Here is a 25,169-nt window from a genome sequence, read left to right as displayed (position 1 = left end):
CCGCCAACATTCTGGGCCTGCAGCAGAGGCAAGGAGAACGACCAGCTGCTGTAGGATCAAGGAGTAGGAATTCATCCCACTAGAGCAGGGGTGTCAAACTGGCGGCCGTCCAACTGTTGCCAAACTACAAGTCCCATCATGCCTCTGCCTTTGGGAGTTGTGCTTGTAACTGTCAATCTTGCAATGCCTCATGGGACTTGTAGTTTGGTAACAGCTGGAGGGCCGCAGTTTGACACCCGTGCCGTAGAATAAACAAACATGAATTTACAGCGGTGCTGTACATGGTTAAAACAAAAAAAGAAAACTCTATCCTACACCGTGCAGAAGAGAAGACACTGACTCACAGATGTGTTCCAATCTTTAATTGGGGCCATACAAAAACAAAAAAATGAACATCCAGATCCAACATTTAATCTTCGTCTTCCTCCTCCTCTTCATCCTGGTTGATCTGGAAGTATCTTAATTCATAACTTTCCTTACTGTTTGCAACCACACGGAGCCAGTCACGGAGGCTGTTTTTCTTCAGGTATTTCTTAGTCAGATATTTCAAGTACCTAAAAATAAAAATAATAAATTCATATTTACAAACTGCGTGCACGCTGCACCAATTCCTACATACACCTTCCTATAAAGGTCTGCTGTATGGAACTTGCCATGAGATAAGATTTCTTTTACGAAATTAACCTGCTGCAGAAACAAGGATTGATAGTTTCATTGATCGGGCAAAGGGTTACTGTAACAGAATCGACCCAGACAGTACTTCCGTTAGAATACCGCTTCCCTTTCTGAACACCGACCACAGACACAGGTGACCATACAAGACTAGACGACACCAGTCTTGAAGTAAACCAGGAGGTAGACTAGTTTATTTTAACACAGATACAAGATATATACACTCAGGACAATCCCCCCCCCTCCCTGTATAATGACACAGGGTGGGGCAATCTACATTTAGTAACAAGAAACATACCAACAGACAGTCCCATCAGGAGGGAGGGCTGCTGGAGACAACCCCCACCAAGCCAATACACAAACACATACATCCCATAATAGTTTGCTTCCAAGCAAGACACACAATAGAACAATGGGATGCAGCCACATGGCACTAAACAATCCACAACCCCCCACCCCAATATTAGGACAGATCACTCTGTACCCCTAACAGGCACAGGGTGACATAACAGGGATATGGGGAGCTGAGACAGGGATCTCCCCAACTCTCTAAAGTGAGCTGTGTTCCATGGGCCCCCCACCCAAAGTGACTCCCATCACAGTTACACCACCCATCCTGGATATCTCTGCGTAACAACTGGGACTACAGGCAGGACGGTGTCACCATTGGAGGCCCCAAGAGACCAATGGGTTGCTTAGCCTACCCAATTCCTTTAATAAAGCATACTGCCAGCACGCCCTCCTGCTCTCTCCAGCACATGCCACCCACTCATTACCCCGACACATGTACCCAGTTACAATATGCCTGACAACAGCTTTCTGGCACCTCCACCAAACAGCTCATTTTTGTTCAAGTAACACCATATTGTACTCCTTAAAAACAACCGCACCAACTTTTTCCAGAGCAGCCTGGATTTTCCTTGTGGTTACCTATGGGTTTCCCTTTGTATCCCGAACAATTCTTCTGTCAGTTGTGGCTGCAATCTATTTTGGTCTGCCTGACCTTGGCTTGGTATCAAGAGATCCCTGAACTTTCCACTTCTTAATAGGTGATTTAACAGTACTGATTGGCATATTCAAGGTTTTAGACATTTTTTTATGTCCTTTTCCATCTTTATAAAGTTCCATTACCTTGTTACGCAGGACTTTTGACAGTTCTTTTCTGACCCCCATGGCTCAGTATCTAGCCTAGTCAGATGTGGGACATTAACCTCTAATTGCCATTGTAACCCGTGTGTGTCCCCCCTTGTGTGTCTGTACCAAGGCCGAACATTCCAGGGGAGGGAAACTTTTGATCTGGGCCATTTGGGCGATTTCGGTTAGTATTTATTTATTTCAGGTACTTATATAGCGCCATCAATGTGTTCAGCGCTTTACATATATATTGTACATTCACATCAGGCCCCGCCCCCGAGGAGCATACAATCTAAGGTCCCTAACTCACATCATACATACACATACTAGGGACAATTTAGACAGGAGCCAATTAGCCTACCAGCATGTCTTTGGAATGTGGGAGGAAACCGGAGTACCCGGAAGAAACCCACGCAGGCACAGGGAGAACATGCAAACTGCAGGAAGGTGGTGCCGTTGCTGGGATTCAAACCAATGACCCGAGTACTGCCAAGCGGAAGTGCTAACCATTTACCCATTATGATTTAAAAAGGAGCCAAACAACTCTGTGATAATAAATGGCTTCAGATGATCATTATCCTTCAATAAAAGAGCATTTTTTTGGCAGATCAGTCATTTTCAATATCCGTGCCAAAATTTCACAATTTCTGCCAGGGGATGCAAACTTTTGAGCACAACTGTATGCATTTGCTTTCAAAAGAACATGGTTAGCTGTTATCTATAGATTTAAGAACCTCAATCAGAACGACATATGGAAGAAAAAAAGGTACAACCCCTGGCTTAAAGACATACAATATGTTGCTGCAAGTTCGTTCAGGTGTACTATAAGGAAATATTTAGGGTCTGTTCAATAGTCTGATGACCGCTGTTCCTTTCCTGCCCTAGAAGAACACTAGGGCACACAGAACACAGTTTTCTGTTCACAATGCAACACAGTCTGCAGGTGCGGTGAGCGCCAATAACATGCAGATATGCTGCATATGGCAGTACTCGGGTCGTTGGTTCGAATCCCAACCACGGTACCACCTGGTACTCCGGTTTCCTCCCACCCTCCAAAAACATGCTGGGAGGTTAATTGGATCCTGCCTAAATTGTCCCTAGTATATGTATGAATGTGAGTTAGGGACCTTAGATTGTACGCCCCTTGAGGGTTAGGGACTGATGGGAATGTACAATATATGTATGTAAATTGACGGCACTATATAAGTAGCTGTAATAAATTTTACCACAGTGCACTGGATGACAAAGCATGTCACTGCAAAGCAGTGCAAGGCACCACTGTGCAGGGACATGAGTGAAGTTGTCACTTTGTGCACTTCAAATAAAGTTGAAACAAAAAAAAAAAAAAAATAGGGAAGTTTGGAGAACTGCAGCGGGAACAGACAGCTGCCCACACACTATACAGGCGGTGTGAATGGGTTCTTGCTGTGCATCAGATCTGTTTTGAATACCCAACCCATAGGAAGCCCCAGTGGAGAGAGACTGACCATCTCCATCCCCGGCATGGACTCACCTCTTAGAAAATGGCACCTCTGAAGTCACAGTGATTTTACTCTTGCTTCTCTCAATAGTGACTACTCCACCACCCAGGTTTCCAACTTTTCCATTCACCTTGATGCGGTCGTGCAAGAACTGTTCCTGTAACAAGGATAGCCTTTAGTACATTTTACAATAATCATTGTGCTGAAATTACAGCATGCTGGAAAGTTTAGAAGCCCCTCTGCCCAGAAATCAGGGGATGTGCCCACATTCAGTAACTGTGGCATGCTTCTGCTGGGCTGCTTAGTAGTAACGTGAGGCTATGGTGTTCAGTGAGACTCTGAATAGGAATTGCTGTCAGCCTAGCCTAGAAGCACTGGGTGGGGTGTCAGCCGGGCAACTACAGGCATGCTACCTACCCGGCCTGGCTTCCTGTAGCTCTAATTAGAAGCCCAGGGACACAACTGACCACGCCAGCGCAATCGGTGTCCTTGTGTAGCGTGGTCAGAATGCTCCAACATAAGGGACCTGCTTCCTGATCCCCAGGTATTTGCTGCTCAATATGAAGAAACATGCTGAAGTTTAGAACTGAAAATTAACACAATAATAAATTACTACAAATAAGGCGTACACACCCTAATCTTCCCCAACGCTGTCCCCTATGCTTGCATACATTGCAAACTACGTGCCGCAGACCCACCCCCGTGCCGCAGACCCACCCCCGTGCCGCAGACCCACCCCCGTGCCGCAGACCCACCCCCGTGCTAAATATTTGCATTTCTTTCATAATCTTGGAAAATAAAATGGATAAATGAACTAAAAACCTGACCAAAAGCTACTATACGCCCCCATTAAACAAAAAAAAAAAAAATCAACATGCCAACTAGCTAGCCATTACCCTCAGTTCACACCCAGGAGTTTTCCATAGTGTTTTGCAGAAACGCACTACAGCCCGTGTAACATGATTTCCTATGGGACACATTCACATCGCCGCGTTTTCACCTGGTGCGGTTTTTTGGAAAGAGTTAGGGACTTTTTTGAATACAAAAAGTTGCGTCTTTAATTCTATAGAGGTCAATGAAAACGCTGCAGAAAACCATGTAGTGCGTTTTTGCCACGTTTTAAATCTGCCTAGCAAGAAAAAAACGCACGTGCAAAAACGCAACAAAACGCACTGCAGAAACAGATCAAACGCAAACTGCATAGGTGTGAACCGAGCCTAAAGAAGTTATAAAAGAACCTATACACCAGAAGTTCCATCCATGAACAGGACATCCTGTACCTTCCTATATACACTCCATACTGAGCACAATCCCACCATCAGACTGAGGACAGACCACATGCAGTGTCCCCTCGGTGATATTCCAGAAAAGGAGGAAGGATGTGACACAAACACCTTCGGTCTCCCTCACCCATGAGCGGGTGCTGGCGGTCAATCGTTGGCTGGCACCCACTGATCTGCAGCTTAGGCAGTGACTAATCACAGGAGGGCACCCTACCCAGAGGCGACGGATCATGTACTATATGTAATCCGGCACAGGAGAGCCGCTCCTACTCCAGGAGGCGCTCGGAAAGCAGATGGTGCCAACAAATTACACTGTTATTTACATATAGTACATTCGTATCAGTCCCCGTCTTCAATGAGTTTACAATCCAAGGTCCCTACTTCTCACACACATACTGGGGCCAATTCAGACACTTTGGAGGGCGGGAGAAAACCAGCATACCCGGAGGAAACCCAAGCAATCATCAGACAGTGTCCAGATGGGGATTTGAACAGAGGACCTCAGAAGTTGCTGTGCTAGGGGAACGTGGAGAATGACAGGTGCTCATATTTGACAGCGGGGGACCAGTGTGGGAGGCTCCAAGTCGGCAGCTTCCTTGATTAACCTAAACCTCTTATATGCACCCTGATATATCACTCTAAAGCAGGCATGTCCAAAGTCCGGCCCGCGGGCCATTTACAGCCCGGGGGTCGGTTTAATATGGCCCTCCAACAGCCCTCCCTGCTCTCTGTAATGTGGCCCTCCCTTCTATGGCAGACAGTCTTCTGCTTGAGAGCAGTGCGCATGCGTGACTGCGCCGCGCTGGGAGCGACAGAGGGTGGTGACGTCAGGGCCGGGCTTCCAGCGTGAAGTGTGTTTCTCTTCCCCTCCCAGCTGCCGAGCAGAGACTTCAGCTCCAGCTACCTTTTTCACCCTTCACATTAGTGCAGGTAAGTTTTTTTTTTTTAAATTTATTTTCAATACATTGTGAAAACTCAGCTGTCAGTTGATCTTAATGTTATGAAATGAAAAGTATGTCGTTTGCAATTAACTTGGCCTAAAATAATTTATTTGCATTTAATTGTAATGGTTCAAAGAATGTTCGGAAAAATGTTCGGCCCTCCACCATGTTCACTTCATCCAATCTGGCCCTCTTTGAAAAAAGTTTGGACACCCCGGCTTTAAAGGGTTTCCCCTCCATTCATGCTCAGCAATATGCAGGCAACGTAGGCTTGGGGCAGTACAGCTAATGGCCCATCCAGCAGCATTTTACTAGTTAGAAGTTTATAGGCTCAAAACAAACGCAGATCCATATTCGTAAAACATACAAATCCAAGTCCATAATCCAGCTGAACATATTTTATGATATTATGTATTCATGATTATATGTTCAGCTGGATTATGGACTTGGATTTGTATGTTTTACGAATATGGATCTGCGTTTGTTTTAGCGCTGCACTTTCTAAGTATCTTGTGAGGTTTTATTCTGTTACCTTTTCGTGCCTTTAGCTGCTATATTATTATTAGGCGCTCACTGAGTATACTGTTTTATTAGGTTTATAGGCTCGCAAACCTAAAAAGAAAAAATACTGAGCTGCAACTTGTGACACTGGCGCCTGGAAATCTTCCATTAAAGCTAGTACAGCTGCTCCGACCCCAGGGGCCGCGAACTTCCAGCTTCATATCCATCGTTTGTGCAATATACAAAGTGAAAGTTTAACAGCTTTGTATTGTTTTGAAGCAGCTGGAATTACAGTTTAACTTAAAAGTAGGGATGCATCGAAATTTCAGGGGCCAAAACGTTTTGGCCAAAAGCACCCCTTTCAGCCTAAATGAAAAAAAAGCACCAAAACAGGTGCCAAAAAAACCCCGCCCCCGCCGGCTGCAGCTCGGTAGTTCCCAGCCTTACCTGAGAAACCATTGATCCTGGCGCTGGGCATAGAGATTAATGAAGGAAAGATGGCCGCCGCCACTCATCTCTATGCCCTTGGGAGACCAGAACGATGTCACTTTCCGTTCCGGCCATTTTTTTTTTTTATTCGATCCAATGCTTTACATTCTTATTGACCCCATATCTCTCCATAAAGAGGACCTGTCACTAATTATTTCTTATTGAGCCCATATCTCTCCATAAAGAGGACCTGTTACTAATTATTTCTTATTAACCCCCCATATCTCTCCATAAAGAGGACCTGTTACTAATTATTTCTTATTGACCCCCCCATATCTCTCCATAAAGAGGACCTGTCACTAATTATTTCTTATTGACCCCCCATATCTCTCCATAAAGAGGACTTGTTACTAATTATTTCTTATTGACCCCATATCTCTCCATAAAGAGGACCTGTCACTAATTATGTCTCATTGACCCCCCCCATATCACTCCATAAAGAGGACCTGTCACTAATTATTTCTTATTGACCCCATATCTCTCCATAAAGAGGACCTGTCACTAATTATTTCTTATTGACCCCATATCTCTCCATAAAGAGGACCTGTTACTAATTATTTCTTATTGAACCCATATATCTCTCCATAAAGAGGACCTGTCATTAATTATTTCTTATTGACCCCATATCTCTCCATAAAGAGGACCTGTCACTAATTATTTCTATCACAGGGGATGCATGCATTCCTTGTGATAAAAATAAAACGATTCCAATTTTTTTTTTTTTTTTTTTTTAAAAGGAAATGCAAAAAAAAAACAAAAAAAAAAAACAGATAGTTTAAAAGTGCCCCCGTCCCCTCGTGCTCGCATGTAGTGGTGAATGCATACGTAGGCCATGCCCACATATGTAAATGGTGTTCAAACCACACACATGAGGTATCGCCACAAACGCCGGAGCAATAATTCTCGCACTAGACCTCCTCTGTAACGTTACACTGCTAACCTGTAGAGATTTATAAAGCATCACACGTGGAGATTTTTAAGTACAGTTTCACGCCATTCCACGAGCGTATGCAATTTTAAAGCATGACATGTTGGGTATCCATTTACTCGCCATAACATCCTCTTTCATATTTTACAAAAAAAATTGGGATATATATATATGTATATATACATATCTTTTTTATTTTTTTTAAATCCATGTATTTTAAAAAAAAAATATTCATGTTTAAAAAACTGTGCATTTCGGTTTCCGGTCAAGTGCAGTTTTAATTTTCGGTTTCGGCACCAGAATTTTCATTTCGATGCACCACTACTTAAAAGCAAAAAAACTCTTGCCTGCATTATTAAAGTGATATTAAAGCTTCCTTTATTATTTAAGGTAAACAGACAAACATGTCAACCTTACTTACTCTGTGCAATTGTTTTGCACAAAGCAGTCTAGATCCTCCTCTTCTAGGTTCCACCGCAGCCACTCCTGGCTCCTCCCCTCCACCCAGTGCCCCCATGGAAAACCGTTTACCATGGGGGCACTCGTGCAAGCTCGCCTGTGAGCCTCTGACACAGACAGGATGGTTTGGCCCCGCCCGTGCCAGTGGGTTTGATTGACAGGAGTCGGAGCCAATAGGTCCCACCGCTATCAATTTTCCCAGTGAAAAGGGACAGAGGCGGTAAAGCCTCAGCTCTCATGCACAGCGCTGAATCGAAATCGGGGCTCAGGTAAGTATAAGTAGGGGTGGGGGGTTGGCGGTAGTCTGACACAAACTTTGAGGCTTTACCATCCCGCCATCTCAGTTACATTTAAAGCTGCACCCCAGCCAGGGAGATCAGATTATAAATGTGCACCTTGTCTAAAACCACAACGTCTTGTATATTTAAAACACCTCCTTCATCCTTGTATTCAGACTGTCGGTGTAAGTTGTCTGCTCGTACCTCGTATGGACAGGCAGTTACTAAATGACTGCAAGACTCATTGAACTACCCAGAATGCTCAGCAGTGCCCTGGTAGTACATTGAGAACTACAAGCAGATAGCTGCAAAGGCTGCTGGTACATTTGGTTCTCCCAGTCACATAACTCTGTGAATGATAGACGCGGCCGGGCAGGAACCCCACATGGCCGTGTTTTTTAAAAATTGTGAAAGTGAGATCAGGGAGAAGAGTCCCGTCTTGCTGTCACTACAGATGGCGGATCGGGGAGAAGCTGCAGCAGTAGGAACAGGTTACATGTTGCAGCCTAAAAAAAACACAGGTGGAACATGTAATATGTGCAACTACAAGTCCCATGATGTAGTGAAAGGCTGACGATTACAAGCATGACTCCCAAAGGCAGAGGCATGATGGGACTTGTAGTTCCACAACACCAGGGCCGCAGGTTGTGCACCCAATGCTTTGAAAGCTTTCCAGAAAGTGAATAGTCTCAGACACAGGATTGCACAGAAGAAACCGAATCACCGCGAAGCAGAACGATGGTCTCAGCAGTATGACTTACAAAGTTAGCAGCATCCATGATGCCATCTTCTACAGGGTGCGTGCAGTCCAAGGTGAACTTCAGGAGCTGCTTCTTCTTCTTGCTGCCCTTCGTCGCTGTCTTTTTCTGAGAAAATTAATATAAAAAAGATTTAGATTAAAAACACAAAAATAAAAAACACAAGACATCAGAAAGATTGAGCGTGCGGGGGATCTCTCCTGGATAGATATCCGTACAATAACAGTTTTTCAGCAGCTTAATGGGTCTGTCCTCTACAAGTACACCTCAAAGTCTCCATTAAAGTGTTCCTAAATCCCCGGAGCCCGCATTCACTGTAGCCGCTCTCCCCGGACCCGGCATTCACTGTAGCCGCTCTCCCCGGACCCGGCATTCACTGTAGCCGCTCTCCCCGGACCCGGAACATGGAAATGCAATTATTTTAGTAAATATAAACTGCTAAATATCTTTTTTCCATCAGCAGTATATAGCAATCTTGTGACTTCTATCAGTGTCCAGCCCAGCACTGGCTGAAGCCTGTACGCAGAGTTTTCTTTCTGCTTTAGGAGGATGCAGAACCCCTGACCTTTGTCTGGACAGCACTGATTGGCCCTGTTTTGATCACATGCACTCTCCCAAGAAAAAAAAAACAACCTCTAGCAATACAAACCAAACTAAGCATGTGCAGAGTCTCTTCACACAATATGTCTGATCAGGAGAAAGGAGGGGGGCACTGGAAGAAGACAGGATCAAACAGCCTTTTTACACAATGCAGAGGATTAACCCCTTAGGTTCCTCAGTGAGTATAACCAGCATGCTTTACTGCATCTACAGACTGATTGTACTGTTGTGGGTTTAGTAACACTTTAAAGCAGAGTTCCATTCAGCAAAAAAACTGTAGCTGCTGACTTTTAAAAAAACAGCCACTCACCTGTCCCTCGATCCCGCATTGTCCTCCCCACAGCCAGTTTCACCAGCTTTCTGGTGTTCCCAGCACCGCCATCTTCAGTGTGAGCACCTGGCTGTAACAGTGTGCGGCTTCACAACCGGGTGCCCACTGCACAGGTGGGAGTAGCACTGCGTTTTTGGAATGGCCCCGTAGTCTTCTTGGATCTGCCACGGAGGGGGGGTACCTGTCAATTCAGGTACCCACTTCTCAAAGGTGCCAATCCTTACTGGGGACCAGTCTTCAAAGTGGAACTTCCCCTTTTTGGGTGGAGCGCTACTTTAAAGGAGAACAGTGAGCAGCACTGACCTCATTAACTCCCACTTCAGTTGCTGGAGACTAGACGTCAGAGGCAGCAGTGTCTTGGATCTCGTGCTGCAGATATACAGCAATGAGGCCTAGGCACATATACCAGAAGTACACAGGTGGAGAGGAAATCCGGACTACCGTATTTTTCGCCGTATAAGACGCACCTAGGTTTTAGAGGCAGAATACAGGAAAAAAAAAAAACAATTCTGAACTAATGGACTGCAGACACAATACAGGAGATGACCAGAGACTGCGGACATAGTACAGGAGATGACCAGAGACTGCGGACATAGTACAGGAGATGACCAGAGACTGCGGACATAGTACAGGAGATGACCAGAGACTGCGGACATAGTACAGGAGATGACCAGAGACTGCGGACATAGTACAGGAGATGACCAGAGACTGCGGACATAGTACAGGAGATGACCAGAGACTGCGGACATAGTACAGGAGATGACCAGAGACTGCGGACATAGTACAGGAGATGACCAGAGACTGCGGACATAGTACAGGAGATGACCAGAGACTGCGGACATAGTACAGGAGATGACCAGAGACTGCGGACATAGTACAGGAGATGACCAGAGACTGCGGACATAGTACAGGAGATGACCAGAGACTGCGGACATAGTACAGGAGATGACCAGAGACTGCGGACATAGTACAGGAGATGACCAGAGACTGCGGACATAGTACAGGAGATGACCAGAGACTGCGGACATAGTACAGGAGATGACCAGAGACTGCGGACATAGTACAGGAGATGACCAGAGACTGCGGACATAGTACAGGAGATGACCAGATACTGCGGACACAGTACAGGAGATGACCAGAGACTGCGGACACAGTACAGGAGATGACCAGAGACTGCGGACACAGTACAGGAGATGACCAGAGACTGCGGACACAGTACAGGAGATGACCAGAGACTGCGGACACAGTACAGGAGATGACCAGAGACTGCGGACACAGTACAGGAGATGACCAGAGACTGCGGACATAGTACAGGAGATGACCAGAGACTGCGGACATAGTACAGGAGATGACCAGAGACTGCGGACATAGTACAGGAGATGACCAGAGACTGCGGACATAGTACAGGAGATGACCAGAGACTGCGGACATAGTACAGGAGATGACCAGAGACTGCGGACAGCACAGGGATGACCAGAGACTGCGGACAGCACAGGGATGACCAGAGACTGCGGACAGCACAGGGATGACCAGAGACTGCGGACAGCACAGGGATGACCAGAGACTGCGGACAGCACAGGGATGACCAGAGACTGCGGACAGCACAGATGACTGCTGACCTTTGGGGAGGTGGGGAGCGGGTACCTGAATTTGACAGGTACCCGATCTTACCTGTTCCTCGATCCAGCCGCGCGATGTCTTCCCGGCTTCTGTAATGGCGCTCGGCATGACAGCCGGGTGCCCAGTGCGCATGAGCGAGAAGCACTTGCGCCTTGTGATTGGTCCGGCGGCTTCTGGGATCTGTCATGTGTCCCAGGTACCGCCTTACCATTCACAAAGCGCACCGCTTCTCGCGCATTCGCACTGGGCACCCGGCTGTCATGCCCACACTACCGAAGCCAGGAAGACAGCACGCCGCTGGATAGAGGAACAGGTAAGATCCCGCTGCAGAGCTGAGCGGCCGGCCCGGTATTCTGACACGGCCGCGGTGGAAATACCGGACCGGCCGCTCCATATTCGTCTTATAAGACGCACTGACATTTCCCCCCCAGTTTTGGGGAAGAAAAAGTGCGTCTTATACGGCGAAAAATACGGTAAATGGTTAGAGTTTCAAGGTACTGCTTAGGAAAATGAACATCTCTATAGTCCCTGTATAACAAAACACATTTGGAGTTCAGATCTACTTTAAGAACTGAACATGGCCACAGACAGCAGCATCGCAGCCTAGAATATCCTGCAGCTAGAAGGAGGAGCGAGGAGAAAACTATTCTTGGCCAAGTGTCAGACACGCTGACTCAGAACAGAATTGGAATTTATCACCAGCACACCCATGAAGAGACGCCGTCACATTGCCCATCCTGACACAAAAATACAGGAGCCTACACAACAGTGATGTCACTCCGTCATGTGACAGTGCTCGGGCCTAGTGACTGACTGCTACCCCTGAGCACTGGATCACGTGCCCACCCGTATCACCCCGACTTATTCCAACTTAAAGCGGAGCTCCACCCTTTTTTTCCATGATCCTTGCCACACAATGCCCACCCAGAACAGTCCAATGGGATTTTTTATTTATTTCTAAATACCTGTATTCTGCACGTTCGGTCCGGCCACCTAGGTCATTTCATCATTAGGCGATTCCCTATGACTCTTGGGCTACTGGCGTCATCTATCCCAGGAGCCTTTGGGAAGTCTAATGGTGAAATCGCACGGTATTTCTTGCCCGGAAGTGATGGTATTGGAAGGAATGATTGACAGGTTGCCATAACAGGGAGGAAACTTCTGCCGTTGCTGCCATGGTTATGGCAACCTACAAACACGGTGCGCCGAGCTGTGTCCTTCCAGCACAGCCGTGAGATCGGGAGGTGCATGCTGGGCAGCCAGCTGCACCGAATCCCAGAAGAAAGTAGGAGCTGGCTTCAGATGGCCACACTAGTAATGGCCGCTGCTTGTCTGCCGGGATCCTGGTGAAGAATGTCACATTTACAAGTAAGCAAAAGACACACACATAGAACACGGTCCTAATTACACGGCTCAAAAAAATGAAAGGAAGACTTTGTTTTCTAAGTCGCATCAAGTCAATGAAACTCCTGGCATATGGATCTGGTCAGTTAAGTAGCAGAGGGGGTTGTTCATTTCACTAACACCAAAGGAGCTGAAACTGATTAACAACAGGTGCACTAGATGGATAACAATGAGAAGACCCCCAAAACAGGAATGGTTTTACAGGTGGAGGCTACTGACTTTTTTTTTTCCCTCCTCATCCTGACTGTTTTTTACTAGTTTTGCATTCGGCTCGGGTCGGTGTCACTACTGGTAGCATGAGGCCATACCTGGACCCTACAGAGGTTGCACAGGCAGTCCAATTCCTCCAGGATGGAACATCAATATTTGTCATTGCCAGGTTTGCTGTGTCTTCCAGCACAGTCTCAAGAGCATGGAGGAGATTCCAGGAGACAGGCAGTTCCTCTAGGAGGGCTGGACAGGGCCGTAGAAGGTCCTTAACCCATCAGCAGGACCGGTATCTGCTCCTTTGTGCAAAGAGGACCAGGATGAGCCCTGGCAGAGCCCTACAAAATGGCCTCCAGCAGGCCACTGGTGTGAATGTCTCTGACCAAACATCAGAAATAGACTTCATGAGGGTGGCCTGAGGGCCCGACGTCCTCTAGTGGGCCCTGTGCTCACTGCCCGGCACCATAGAGCTGGATTGGCATTTGCCATTAAACCCCAAAATTGGCAGGTCCACCACTGGCACCCTGTGCTTTTCACAGATGAGAGCTGGTTCCCCCTGAGCACATGTGACAGACGTGAAAGGGTCTGGAGAAGCCGTGGAGAACGTTCTGCTGCCTGTAACATCATTCAGCATGACCGTATTGGTGGTGGGTCAGTGATGGTCTGGGGAGGCATATCCATGGAGGGACACACAGACCTCTACAGGCCAGACAATGGCACCCTGACTGCCATTAGGTATGGGGATGAAATCCTTGGACCCATTGTCAGACCCTATGCTGGTGCAGTGGGTCCTGGGTTCCTCCTGGTGCAGTGGGTCCTGGGTTCCTCCTGGTGCAGACAATGCCCGGCCTCATGTGGGGAGAGTATGCAGGCAGTTCCTGGAGGATGAAGGAATTGATACCATTGAATGGCCCCCACGCTCACCTGACCTAAATCCAATAGAACCCCTCTGGGATGTCATGTTTCGGTCCATCCGACGCCGCCAGGTTGCACCTCAGACTGTCCAGGAGCTCAGTGGTGCCCTAGTCCAGATCTGGGAGGAAATCCCCCAGGACACCATCCGTGGTCTCATTAGGAGCCTCCCCCGATGTTGTCAGGCATACATACAAGCACGTGGGGGCCACACAGACTACTGAGGACCATTCTGAGTTGCTGCAATGACATTTCAGCAAAATGGACTCGCCAGCTGCATCATTTTCTCACTTTGATTTTTGGGGTGTCTTTGAATTCAGTCCTCTGTAGGTCGATCATTTTCATTTCCATCAAACGATGGGACGTCCTTACATTCCTCACCCATCCCCCGTCCATGTCAGTATAGAGATCCAGCAGCAGATTCGTCCCCATTGAGATCTGATGGGTTTTCAAAGTCTTCCTTTCATATTTCTGAGCCGTGTATATAGTGCAATGGAGAATCACGGGTGTGCTTTTTGTACAAAAGAAAAAGTGCAGAGGAGACTGGAACTTCGCTTTAAGTGAAGCCTGGTATGGAAAATAGACACTGAAAGGGCAGCCCAGTCCCCCGTTGGGAGGGGTGGGGGGTGAAATGCATCAGCGGGGCCTGGTCTATGAGGAGTCCAGGCTGAAGGCATTCTCTGGGCTGCCCTCCATCATGCAGCACTCCATTTCCGGTACTAGGCTTGTGCTCTGAGCGTAGATCAGCTTTTGTTGGCTGCCCGCACCCACCAGCGGCGGAGTCACCGGGAGCATTTGTGTCAGCACTTGGAGTGGTGCTCCGTTGGCTTGTCAGGATTCATGGAAACAAGTCTGAGAATCACAGTAAAGTGCAACATCCTGAGCCTTGCAGGAGCGCGCGTTCACACTAGAGCATTTGACAGGCAGTAAAGAGATCTTATCGCCTCCTCGCTGCCGGAATGATTTAACCCCTTGATCCCCACACTAGAGCCACTACCCTGGGCATTGCTCAGGCTTGTGTGGTGCTTGCAGAGTTGCCCCATTCATTTCCCTGGGTGGCATTCGGCAGGTGCATTGTACGCAAAAACTCACTGGGGCTTTAATTCTTGCCGCTGCCATATGTGTACACCCCCCGGCTGCTGCCTCTGCAGACAAAGGGGGTAGCAGTTGGGGGGGGGGGGGGGGGAATGTGTGGTTTGGGGTTGGTACAGTAGTGGGGTTTTACTGGCCAGTCCAAATGCTAGTGTGAATGAGCCCTAAAGGCCAGAGGTGTGGACATTTTTGAAAAAACTACTTGTCCAGGGACTAAACCGGTGTCCTGATTAAAAAAAAAACATACATTTTAACCAAAACTGTATTTAAATCTGCTTTAGGCAACGTTGGGGCCTTTATGGTGACTTAAATGTTAAATACTTTTAACATTGCGCTGTTTATCTCCTCCTCTCCCCCCGCTTATCTCCAGCATCGCCCCTGAGGACTAGCAGGGAGGGGAGAAACCTTGCAGTATAATGGAGCACCAATTGGCTGCTCGTCAGGAAAGGGGAGTGTCGGACTTATCCTTTATCCCATTCGCTGCCAGAGCCGTTTTTCCATTATTTGCACACATTTAACCACCTCCCGCACGCCATATAGTAATATAGCGGATGCAAGGCGGTTCCCTCATTCTGGGAGGATGTCATATGACGTCCTCCCATTCTCAGCGTGCATGCGCGGCGATCAATGGTGCGCTGTGTTCCTCGGACACAGCGAATCACCGATCACGGAAAGAGCTGAAGATGTCGGCTCAGTCATGTGATCAGTTGTGTCCAATCACAACTGATCACATGTAAACAGGGAAATGCCGGTTATCGGCATTTCTCTCCTCTCGAGCTGTCACGCTGACAGAGGAGAGGAGAGACGGTAATCGGCTTTCCGCGGAGGGGACATGCACACTGATCATCAGGGCACTGATCATCAGTGTGCCCAGATGATCAGTGTAGCCCCAGCAGTGCCACCTGTCATTGTCCATCAGTGCCTTGTGTCAGTGCCACATCAATGCCTACCAGTGCGCATCAATGCCACATATCAGTGCCTATCGGAGCTGCCTTTCAGTGTCACCCATCAGTGCCAGTCAGTGCCACCTATCAGTGCCGCGTATCAGTGCCCATCAGTGATGCCTGTCAATGCCCATCAGTGCCACCTACCAGTGCTGCCTCCTCATCAGTGCCACCTATCAGTGTCCATCAGTGCAGCCTATCAGTGCCCATCAGTGCAGCCTCATTAGCGCACATCAGTGAAGGAGAAAAATCACTTAGTTACAAAATTTTATAACAAAAACTAAAAAAAACTTTTTTTTTTTAAATTTTCAGTGGTTTTTGGTTTAAGAAAAAACAAAAATCCCAGCGGTGAATAGATACCACCAAAATAAAGCTCTGTCACAAAAAAATGCTAAAAATTTCATATGGGTACAGTGTTGCATGACCGCGCAATTGTCACTCAAAGTGCGACAGCGCTGAAAGCTGGAAATTGGCCTGGGCAGGAAGGGGGTATAAGTGCCCTGTAGGCTTGTGGTTAAAAAATCATTTTAGGCCTGAAGATGACACAAACCCCCCAAACATGAGATATTTTCTGAAATCAGAGATCCTAGAGAATAAAATAGCAGTAGTTCCAATATTTTCTGTCACATGATATTGTCACAAGGGTCCAGGAAACACAAAATTTCAGTAAAAGTTACACTTGTTATTTTTAGGGCACAAAAAGCAATAAATTATCCAATTGTTTTGTAAAATATAAAAGACGAGGTTGCATCGAGTAAATAGATATCCAACATGGCAAACCTTGAATCTACATGCGCTCGTGAAACGGCAACAAACTTCAGTCCCCGATATTTTCTATAGGAGACACTTTTAAAGCCTCTTATAGGTCACCAGTATTGTGTACGGAGGAGGTCTGGTGCTAGAATTAGCGCCCTCATTCAGTCGTGTTCGCCGATATCTAACATGTATCACAATCCACGTTTTCATGTGTAGGCACCCAAGTATGTGCTTTTACATTTGTGCGTGCATACATATGTGGGGGAGGGGGGGCCTTGAAAAATTTGGGGGTGTTATATGCTTGGGTGTAATTTCCATTTAAAAAGAAAATTTTTTTTTTTTAATCACATACGGTACAAAAAGTCCCCTATGTTATTATACAGGATTTATGGCGCCGACAGTTTGCTCAGCACTTTACATTATAGCGGGAGACAATACAGCAACTATACAGTTCAATACAAGAGGGATAGGAGGGCCCTGATCATAGGAGCTTACAATCTAGGAGGGAGGGGCTAGTGGTACAAGAGGTAATTAGCTGTGGGGGATGGAGTGGTTGGGGGAGTAGGGGATTCCAGTAGTTAGCCGGGGGCAGGGTAGGCTTCCCTGAAGAGATGAGTTTTCAGAGTGCGCCTAAAAGTGAACAGAGTAGACGATAGCCTGATAGCTTGGGGTAGAAAGTTCCAGAGGATGGGTGAAGCCCGTGAGAAATCCTGGAGACGAGCATGGAGGAGGAGACAAGGGAGCTAGAGAGTAGGTGGTCTTGCGAGGAGCGGAGAATACGGTTTGGGTGATATTTAGAGACCAGCTCGGTGATGTAGTGAGGGACAGTGTTATGAACAGCTATGTGATGATTTTTGGTGACAGGTTCTCTTTTTTGAGACATGCAGGGTCTAAAAGACCCCCCAATGTCTCCCCTGTACTACATTGAATGTGATTCGGTGCACATCGCACCGCATTACATTCTTTCCCAGCCTCAATGACCCGGAATCTGTTGAATGGGGACCCGGAAGTGACATCACATCACTTCCACATCAGAAGGGGAGAGGATGTGTCCGCTCTCCTCCTCCCTCCCCTATACCACATCCCATGGCACCCGCCGAACCAGTCTTGGGCCCACAGATGGGCGAGCGGAGCCCGGGACATAGAGCGGGGGAGAGGCTGACACTGTGGGCTGTGTGGAAGCAATCAGCAGCAGCGGTGCCACCCGAATGCTTCCACCTGACAGGTGAGCCCTGCTGCTTGCCCGCGGCAGGGCTATGTGCCCGGAAACTACATGTCCCAGGGGACAGGAATTGGACATCCCCGCTAGAGGTCCTTACAGGTCATGGCCTTAGAATTATCACTCACACTGGCATGTGCAGTACTGTACAACGTGTAGGCCGGATGTTTCTGTATGTAGGTGCATCCCCCGCCTGCGGTCATGTCCTTACGTGTGACTACATGGTGCAGATTTAACAAATGTATGTTTTTGTATGTAGGTGCATCCCCCGCCTGCGGTCATGTCCTTACGTGTGACTACATGGTGCACATTTAACAAATGTATGTTTTTGTATGTAGGTGCATCCCCCGCCTGCGGTCATGTCCTTACGTGTGACTGCATGGTGCAGATTTAACAAATGTATGTTTTTGTATGTAGGTGCATCCCCCGCCTGCGGTCATGTCCTTACGTGTGACTGCATGGTGCAGATTTAACATATGTATGTTTTTGTATGTAGGTGCATCCCCCGCCTGCGGTCATGTCCTTACGTGTGACTACATGGTGCAGATTTAACATATGTATGTTTTTACTTCTTATAGGTGACAAGGAATATTCTATATATATTGTTTACATCATTGTGTTTGTATGAAGCACCTATTGGCCTTAATGTGATGGCATAGTGACATACTGACAGGTTCTCTTTACTGGGACACCCCCTGCCCATGGTCATGCATGCATGTATATGGGGGTGGGGGGTCTCACAATCTTTTTTTTGCGGGGGGGGGGGGGGGGGGGGTAGTTCACTCGTTGGGTGTAACTAATATTTTTTATACTTTCTCATGTAGGGTAAGGGTAACACAAAAGATACCAACATGGACACCATCGTGAACCAACACGCCTGAAGCATCACGTGTTTTTGACATGTTTAAATGAGGGGGGGGGGGGGGGGGGGTCAGTGTGTTCGCTTACCCTTTCCAAAAAGGTGAATTAACTGTTTGATACCACTTAGAACTTCACTCTTCCAATCAACATTGGCCATTTGTAATCCTTATACTGCCAGCTTTAGTACATAGATAGGAAGGGAGAGTCGATTTACCGGCCTAGACCAAGAAAATGTCATACCTCCCAGTGTCTTCAGGAGGGGCTAAGCTGAGCACACCCTCTTGTCTGCATGCCTGAGCTAAGGACACATGGATTCCAGGGAGTAAATGCTACATGAATCATCTGCCCTTACTCAAGATGGCTGCAGACAGAAAGTCTATTGGGGTGTTTTTCATATTCATTTCTCAACAAAATAAAGCATGGAGTCATGAATTGGAGTAATGAGCGGAGGATAGGAAGGAATGGGTGGAGCCATGGATGGGGGGGTAGAATGGGCGGATGGGAGAGGTAAAAATGGGTGGAGCCACAGATGGATGGGGAATGGGATTGCTCTGAAGAAGGAATAGGAGCCATGAATGGATAAGAGGAGGGAAGAATAGGTGGAGCCATGGATAGATGGGGTTTCCTCTGAAAGAGGAATGGGTGGGACCATGGAGGAGAAAATAGTGGGGCCATGGATGGGGGGAGAGGAATCGATGGAGCCATGGATAGGGAAGGGGAGAATGGGTGGAGCCATAGAGGAGAAATGGTTAGAGCCATGGATGGAGGGGGAATGGGAGGAGCCATGGATATATGGAGGGAGGAATGGAGGGAGGAATGGGTGGGGGCATGGAGGAGAAGATGGTGGAGCCATGGATGGGGGAGAATGGGTGGAGCCATGGACAGGGAAAATGGGTGGAGCCATGGAGGAATAGTTAGAGCCATGGATGGAGGGGGAATGGGAGGAGCCATGGATATATGGCGGGAGGGAGGAATGTGTGGGGGCATGGAGGAGAAGCTGGTGGAGCCATGGATGGGGGGGAATGGGTGGAGCCATGGACAGGGAAAATGGGTGGAGCCATGGAGGAATAGTTAGAGCCATGGATGGAGGGGGAATGGGAGGAGCCATGGATATATGGCGGGAGGGAGGAATGTGTGGGGGCATGGAGGAGAAGATGGTGGAGCCATGGATGGGGGGGAAGTAAGGAATTGATGGAGCCATGGATGGGGGAGGGGAGAACGGGTGGAGCCATGGATGGAGAGGGGGAATGGGAGGAACCATGGATATATGGGAGATGGGGGGAATGGGAGGGGCCATGGATATATGGGAGGAGGGGGAATGGGAGGGGCCATGGATATATGGGAGGAGGGGGGAATGGGAGGGGCCATGGATATATGGGAGGAGGGGGAGAATGGGAGGAACCATGGATATATGGGAGGAGGGGGGGAATGGGAGGAGCCATGGATATATGGGAGGAGGGGGGAATGGGTGGAGCCATGGGGGGAATAGGTGGAGCCATGGATATATGGGGGGGAATGGGTGAAGCCATGGATATATGGGAGGAGGGGGGAATGGGAGGAGCCATGGATATATGGGAGGAGGGGGGAATGGGTGGAGCCATGGGGGGAGGGGGAATGGGTGGAGCCATGGATATATGGGGGGAATGGGTGGAGCCATGGATATATGGGGGGAATGGGTGGAGCCATGGATATATGGGGGGAGGGGGGAATGGGTGGACCCATGGATATATGGGGGGAGGGGGGAATGGGTGGACCCATGGATATATGGGGGGAGGGGGGAATGGGTGGAGCCATGGATGAATGTGGGGAGGGGTTTGCTCTAAATGATAACACAATGAATCCAGTTTTTGGTGCTCAGACGCCGTGTGGTTCCACTTCAAGGCTGACCATACAATCTGGTTGTACAATCTCCTCCACCCACTGCCGTCTGATTGGATACAACATGAATGGGTTCATTAGACGTGTGCTCAGATCCCAGGCCTGGTACATCTAGAGGTGGTACAATCAGATTGTATGGTGTGTGGGCAGGTTACAGACACCAGTATGATAGGAGATCGCTATACACCCCATCGCAGTGCTCCCCAGGCCGGCCCTGCAGTACACAGGAGATTGGACAGTGTATGGGCGGCTGTAGCTGGTCGGTCAGCAGTCAGGCCTGTACACAGGGGATGGTACGATCGGATTGTACGGTGGGTGCGCCCCCATTTTTTCCTGTCCCATCCAATCAGGTTGTGTAGATAGAGATGCGTGCTGGGGGCCCCAGGCCTGGCCAGGCCCCACACACGGGGCCCTCTAGTGACAGAGCCGCCCGGGTCTCAGGCCTTCTCCCCCGCATTGCCCTCACAGTACATCCGGACCTCCCGGCACCGCCCCCTCTATCACCAGGGGAGCGAACCGAGGCGGCCAGGCCGACCCCCGGACCCCTTAAGCCCCCCAATACCCCATAATACGGGGAGCGCGATACACACCTGGGGAGCCATGGCGACCTCAGATGGCTGAAAGGAAGAGGAGGCCGCCGCGCATGCGCTATGTATGGAAAGGCCGGCAGGGCGTGCGCAGTAGAAGCAAATGCCACCGCGCATGCGTGGGCCGAGCAGCAACAGACCAGGCGAGAGGCGGCGAACGTGCGCAGTACGAAAGGATGCGCATGCGTGAGATGATGGATCCGTTGTGCGACGGGCGATCGAGTGCTGAACTGATCGATGGATCTGTAGTTTACAATCATGCGACGGAAGAGCAGCCAGGACTAAGTGATCGAGCGCTGAGCTGCTCGATGGATCTGTCGTCTCCAGCAGGCGATGGTTGAGCAACCAGGCGTGAGTAGTCGAGCGCCATTCTATGGGTTGGCTGTGGGAAGTCTGCAATGTACAGAGGAGGTCTGCTAACCGACAGTAATATGATGGAGAGAACAAAAATGGCCTTTCTTCTGTATGAAATTCATGGCTGGCTGATCATGTCAGTAAGAATTACATCTCAGTCAGTAAATGAAGACTGCACACGCATGTTCCACGCAGGGTCTCCACCGCACCCCTTCAGCCCTGGTTCATACTCATGCAGTGCGCAATTTGCAGCATTTTCAGTGCGAATTCCACACCGCACCACAATCGCACCCCATTCCTGCGAACCGCTGCGGGTGTGTATGATAACAACACCCCGAAATCAGTCCGCAAAACGCGGTGCGAAGGGCAGAATCGGGTCACATGGGTATTCACACCCAGAAAAGGGTCCTGCATCTTTCTGGTGCGGGTGCGGCCATACAAAATGTAACTCAAATCGCACCGCACAGAATTCACGTGATCTGCACAGGAAGGCGGTTCTGTTTGGTTCCTGTGCGAATCACATGCGATATCCCGCACATAAGTGGGAACCGGGGCTCAAACTGAACACGTATGAATGACACGGGTTCTGAGGCTACTTCATTGCACAAATGGTTAGTACTTCCTCCTGGCAGTACTCGGGTTGTTGGTTTGAATCCCAACCACGGCACCACCTACCTGGAGTTTGCATGTTCTCCCTGTGCCTGCGTGGGTTTCCTGCGGGTACTCCGGTTTCCTCCCACACTCCAAAGACATGCTGGGAGGTGAACTGGCTCCTGTCTAAATTAGCCCTAGGATGTGTATGTATGAATGTGAGTTAGGGACCGTAGATTGTACGCTCCTCGGGGGCAGGGACTGAGGTGAATGTACAATATATATGTAAAGCGCTGCGTAAATTGACGGAGCTATATAAGTACCTGGAATAAGGCATTAAGTGAGTTTAATTACCACCTTAACCTCTTCACACCGGCCGAACTCAAACGTGCGACCTCCCGGGGTCTGGGCCTAGACGCCGAGCGGCCGCACATTTGCGTTCTATTAAAAAAGAACAAATGTGCTGAGAGCGTGCGCCCTGCCCGCTCCCAGCACACATGTCCGGTACCTACGGAAAGGTCCCGATCTCCTCTTTTGATCGGGACCTTTCCCGATCGTGACGGGGTGTCACGGCGGTCACATGATCCTAAACCCTTCCCCGCCTCCCTGCTTCTGAAACCCTTAAAGGGCTGGGAGACGCTGGCGCAAAGGGGTTAATCAGCCCCAGAACCCGTGTCATTCATATGTGTTCAGGTTTAAAGGGACGAGGTGGCCATCCTTGATAAGTGGATAATAATACCGAATGGGCCGTGACACCTTAATGTGGTAAACATCAACACAACCATTTGTTTGCAACACAACGCACAGCCGCTACAACAAAGGTGCATTGCCTTCGTGCAGGGGTCTCCAAAATTTCTAAAGAAGGGCCTGGTTTACTGTACTTCATCTTTAGGAGGGCCGGACTGTGGCCAGTGAGAGTTGAAAATGTCCCAGCTTCAGTAGGAGCAAAAAATAATGACATAGTGCTTGTAGTCAGTGGAAGGAGCAATAGTGTCAAGTCATTGGTATTAGTTGGAGGAATAATGCCCCATCATTGGTGTCAGTGGGAGGAATAGTGCCCCATCATTGGTGTCAGTGGGAGTAATAGTGCCCCATCATTGGTGTCAGTGGGAGGAAAAGTGCCACATCATTGGTGTCAGTGGGAGGAATAGTGCCCCATCATTGGTGTCAGTGGGAGGAATAGTGCCCCATCATTGGTGTCAGTGGGAGTAATAGTGCCCCATCATTGGTGTCAGTGGGAGGAAAAGTGCCACATCATTGGTGTCAGTGGGAGGAATAGTGCCCCCTCATTGGTGTCAGTGGGAGGAATAGTGCCCCATCATTGGTGTCAGTGGGAGGAATAGTGCCCCATCATTGGTGTCAGTGGGAGGAATAGTGCCCCATCATTCGTGTCAGTGGGAGGAAAAGTGCCACATCATTGGTGTCAGTGGGAGGAATAGTGCCCCCTCATTGGTGTCAGTGGGAGGAATAGTGCCCCATCATTGGTATCAGTGGGAGGAATAGATCCCCATTATTGGTGTCAGTGGAAGGAAAAATGCCCCATAGTTGGTGCTAGTGGAAGAAATGGTGCCTCCTTGTTGGTGTCAGTGGGAGGAATAGTACCCTGAGGGCTGGATAGAGGCAAGCAAAGGGCCGCAGTTTGGAGATCACTGCCTTTGTACATTAGGGTACCATTCAGAATAAGTGACACTGCTATTTTCAGATGCCTGCTAGGTTTGTTATTACGTAATGCTTCCTATTCATTTGTATGTTGTCCAATTGTGTCGGAATGCTTTGAATTTATTTATTTCAGGTACTTGTATAGCGCCGCCAATGTACACAGCACTTTACATGTATATTGTACATTCATTACACAGGTTGGCTGATAAAGATGATAATTAAACTCATTTGGTGCCTTATCTCATTACATTAGCCTCAGAACCCGTGTTATAAATGTGTGTCCGGGTTTAAAGGGATGAGGTGGTAACTTTAATATTAGGGCGAATTTAGACAGGAGCCAATTAACCTCCCAGCATGTCTTTGGAGTGTGGGAGGAAACCAGAGTACCCGGAGGAAACCCACACAGGCAGAACATGCAAACTCCAGGCAGGAGGTGCCGTGGTTGGGATGTGAACCAACAACCCGAGTACTGCCAGGCGGAAGTGCTAACCATTAAGCCGCTGTGCTTTTAATAAACCTAATCTGCCTGATCTGCAATGAATTAGCCTCAGAACGTGTAATTAATATGTTTTCAGGTTTAAAGGGATGAGGTGGCAACCTTAGTTCCATGTCAGCCGGGCCTGGACTGCGTGTGACACCCAATGACATTCAGGGGGCGGGCTGTGTTCTTACAGCAAGGCTCCCCGTAAGGCTACTTTCACACTGGGGAGTTTTTCTAGTGTTTTTGTGTTTTAACGCCTGAAAAGCTCAAGAAAAAACGGCTTTGCTGCATTTGTGAATGTAGTTCTATGTATGTGTTCACACGGAGGCGTTGAGCTTGTGATGTGGTGTAAAAACTCCCACATGCAGCATCTTTGAGGCATGTTTGGGGAGTTAAAAAAAAACGCCTCTTCCCATTGAAATGAATAGTAATTGCCTCAAAAATGCTCCGCACATGTGGGAAGGTCTGTAAAAAGTCACATGTCCAGAATGTTCCGCTTGAAAAACGCCTCAAGGGTTAGGGGAGGGGCCTGGACATGGGGCTGGATGGCGGTGTGTTTTAGGAGCTCCTGACATTGCCGGAATGCTTGAGTGTCGTGAGCCTCTTACGAACACCACTCCCGGCGCCTCGTGGAAACCGACCGGTCCGGGGAAGCGGTGTGCAAAAGTCCAGGTCTCCCAGGGGACCCTTGTGAGCGGACGGAGATATGATCCTGTTTGGAGCAGTCAGAAGGTGGAGGCTCCAGGAAG

General features: G+C 48.5%; 1 protein-coding gene across 1 annotated transcript; it reads right to left on the bottom strand.

The window, feature by feature from the left end:
• Window positions 1-347: 347 nt before the first annotated feature.
• RPL22 (ribosomal protein L22) lies at window positions 348-21,471 on the bottom strand. Its single transcript, XM_089654707.1, has 4 exons — window positions 21,339-21,471; window positions 8,928-9,032; window positions 3,320-3,444; window positions 348-554 (listed from the first exon to the last, which is right to left on the bottom strand). The coding sequence occupies exons 1-4, from the start codon at window positions 21,450-21,452 to the stop codon at window positions 410-412; spliced, it is 489 nt and encodes a 162-aa protein (XP_089510833.1). The 5' UTR covers window positions 21,453-21,471; the 3' UTR covers window positions 348-409.
• Window positions 21,472-25,169: the final 3,698 nt, after the last annotated feature.

The sequence above is a fragment of the Staurois parvus genome, unplaced genomic scaffold (assembly GCF_062004578.1).
Source record: "Staurois parvus isolate SC_StPar_1 unplaced genomic scaffold, SC_StPar_1.0 ptg000792l, whole genome shotgun sequence".
Classification (NCBI taxonomy): domain Eukaryota; kingdom Metazoa; phylum Chordata; class Amphibia; order Anura; family Ranidae; genus Staurois; species Staurois parvus.
Note: the sequence above shows the minus strand (reverse complement) of the source record. Positions and strands in the feature narration are given on the sequence as shown.

Coding starts and splice junctions, on each gene's coding strand:
- RPL22 (XM_089654707.1), bottom strand. CDS start 21,452: ATGCGCGGTGGCATTTGCTTCTACTGCGCACGCCCTGCCGGCCTTTCC. Junction 9,033..21,338: donor AGGTCGCCATGGCTCCCCAG/GTGTGTATCGCG, acceptor TAATTTTCTCAG/AAAAAGACAGCGACGAAGGG. Junction 3,445..8,927: donor TCATGGATGCTGCTAACTTT/GTAAGTCATACT, acceptor TCCTTGTTACAG/GAACAGTTCTTGCACGACCG.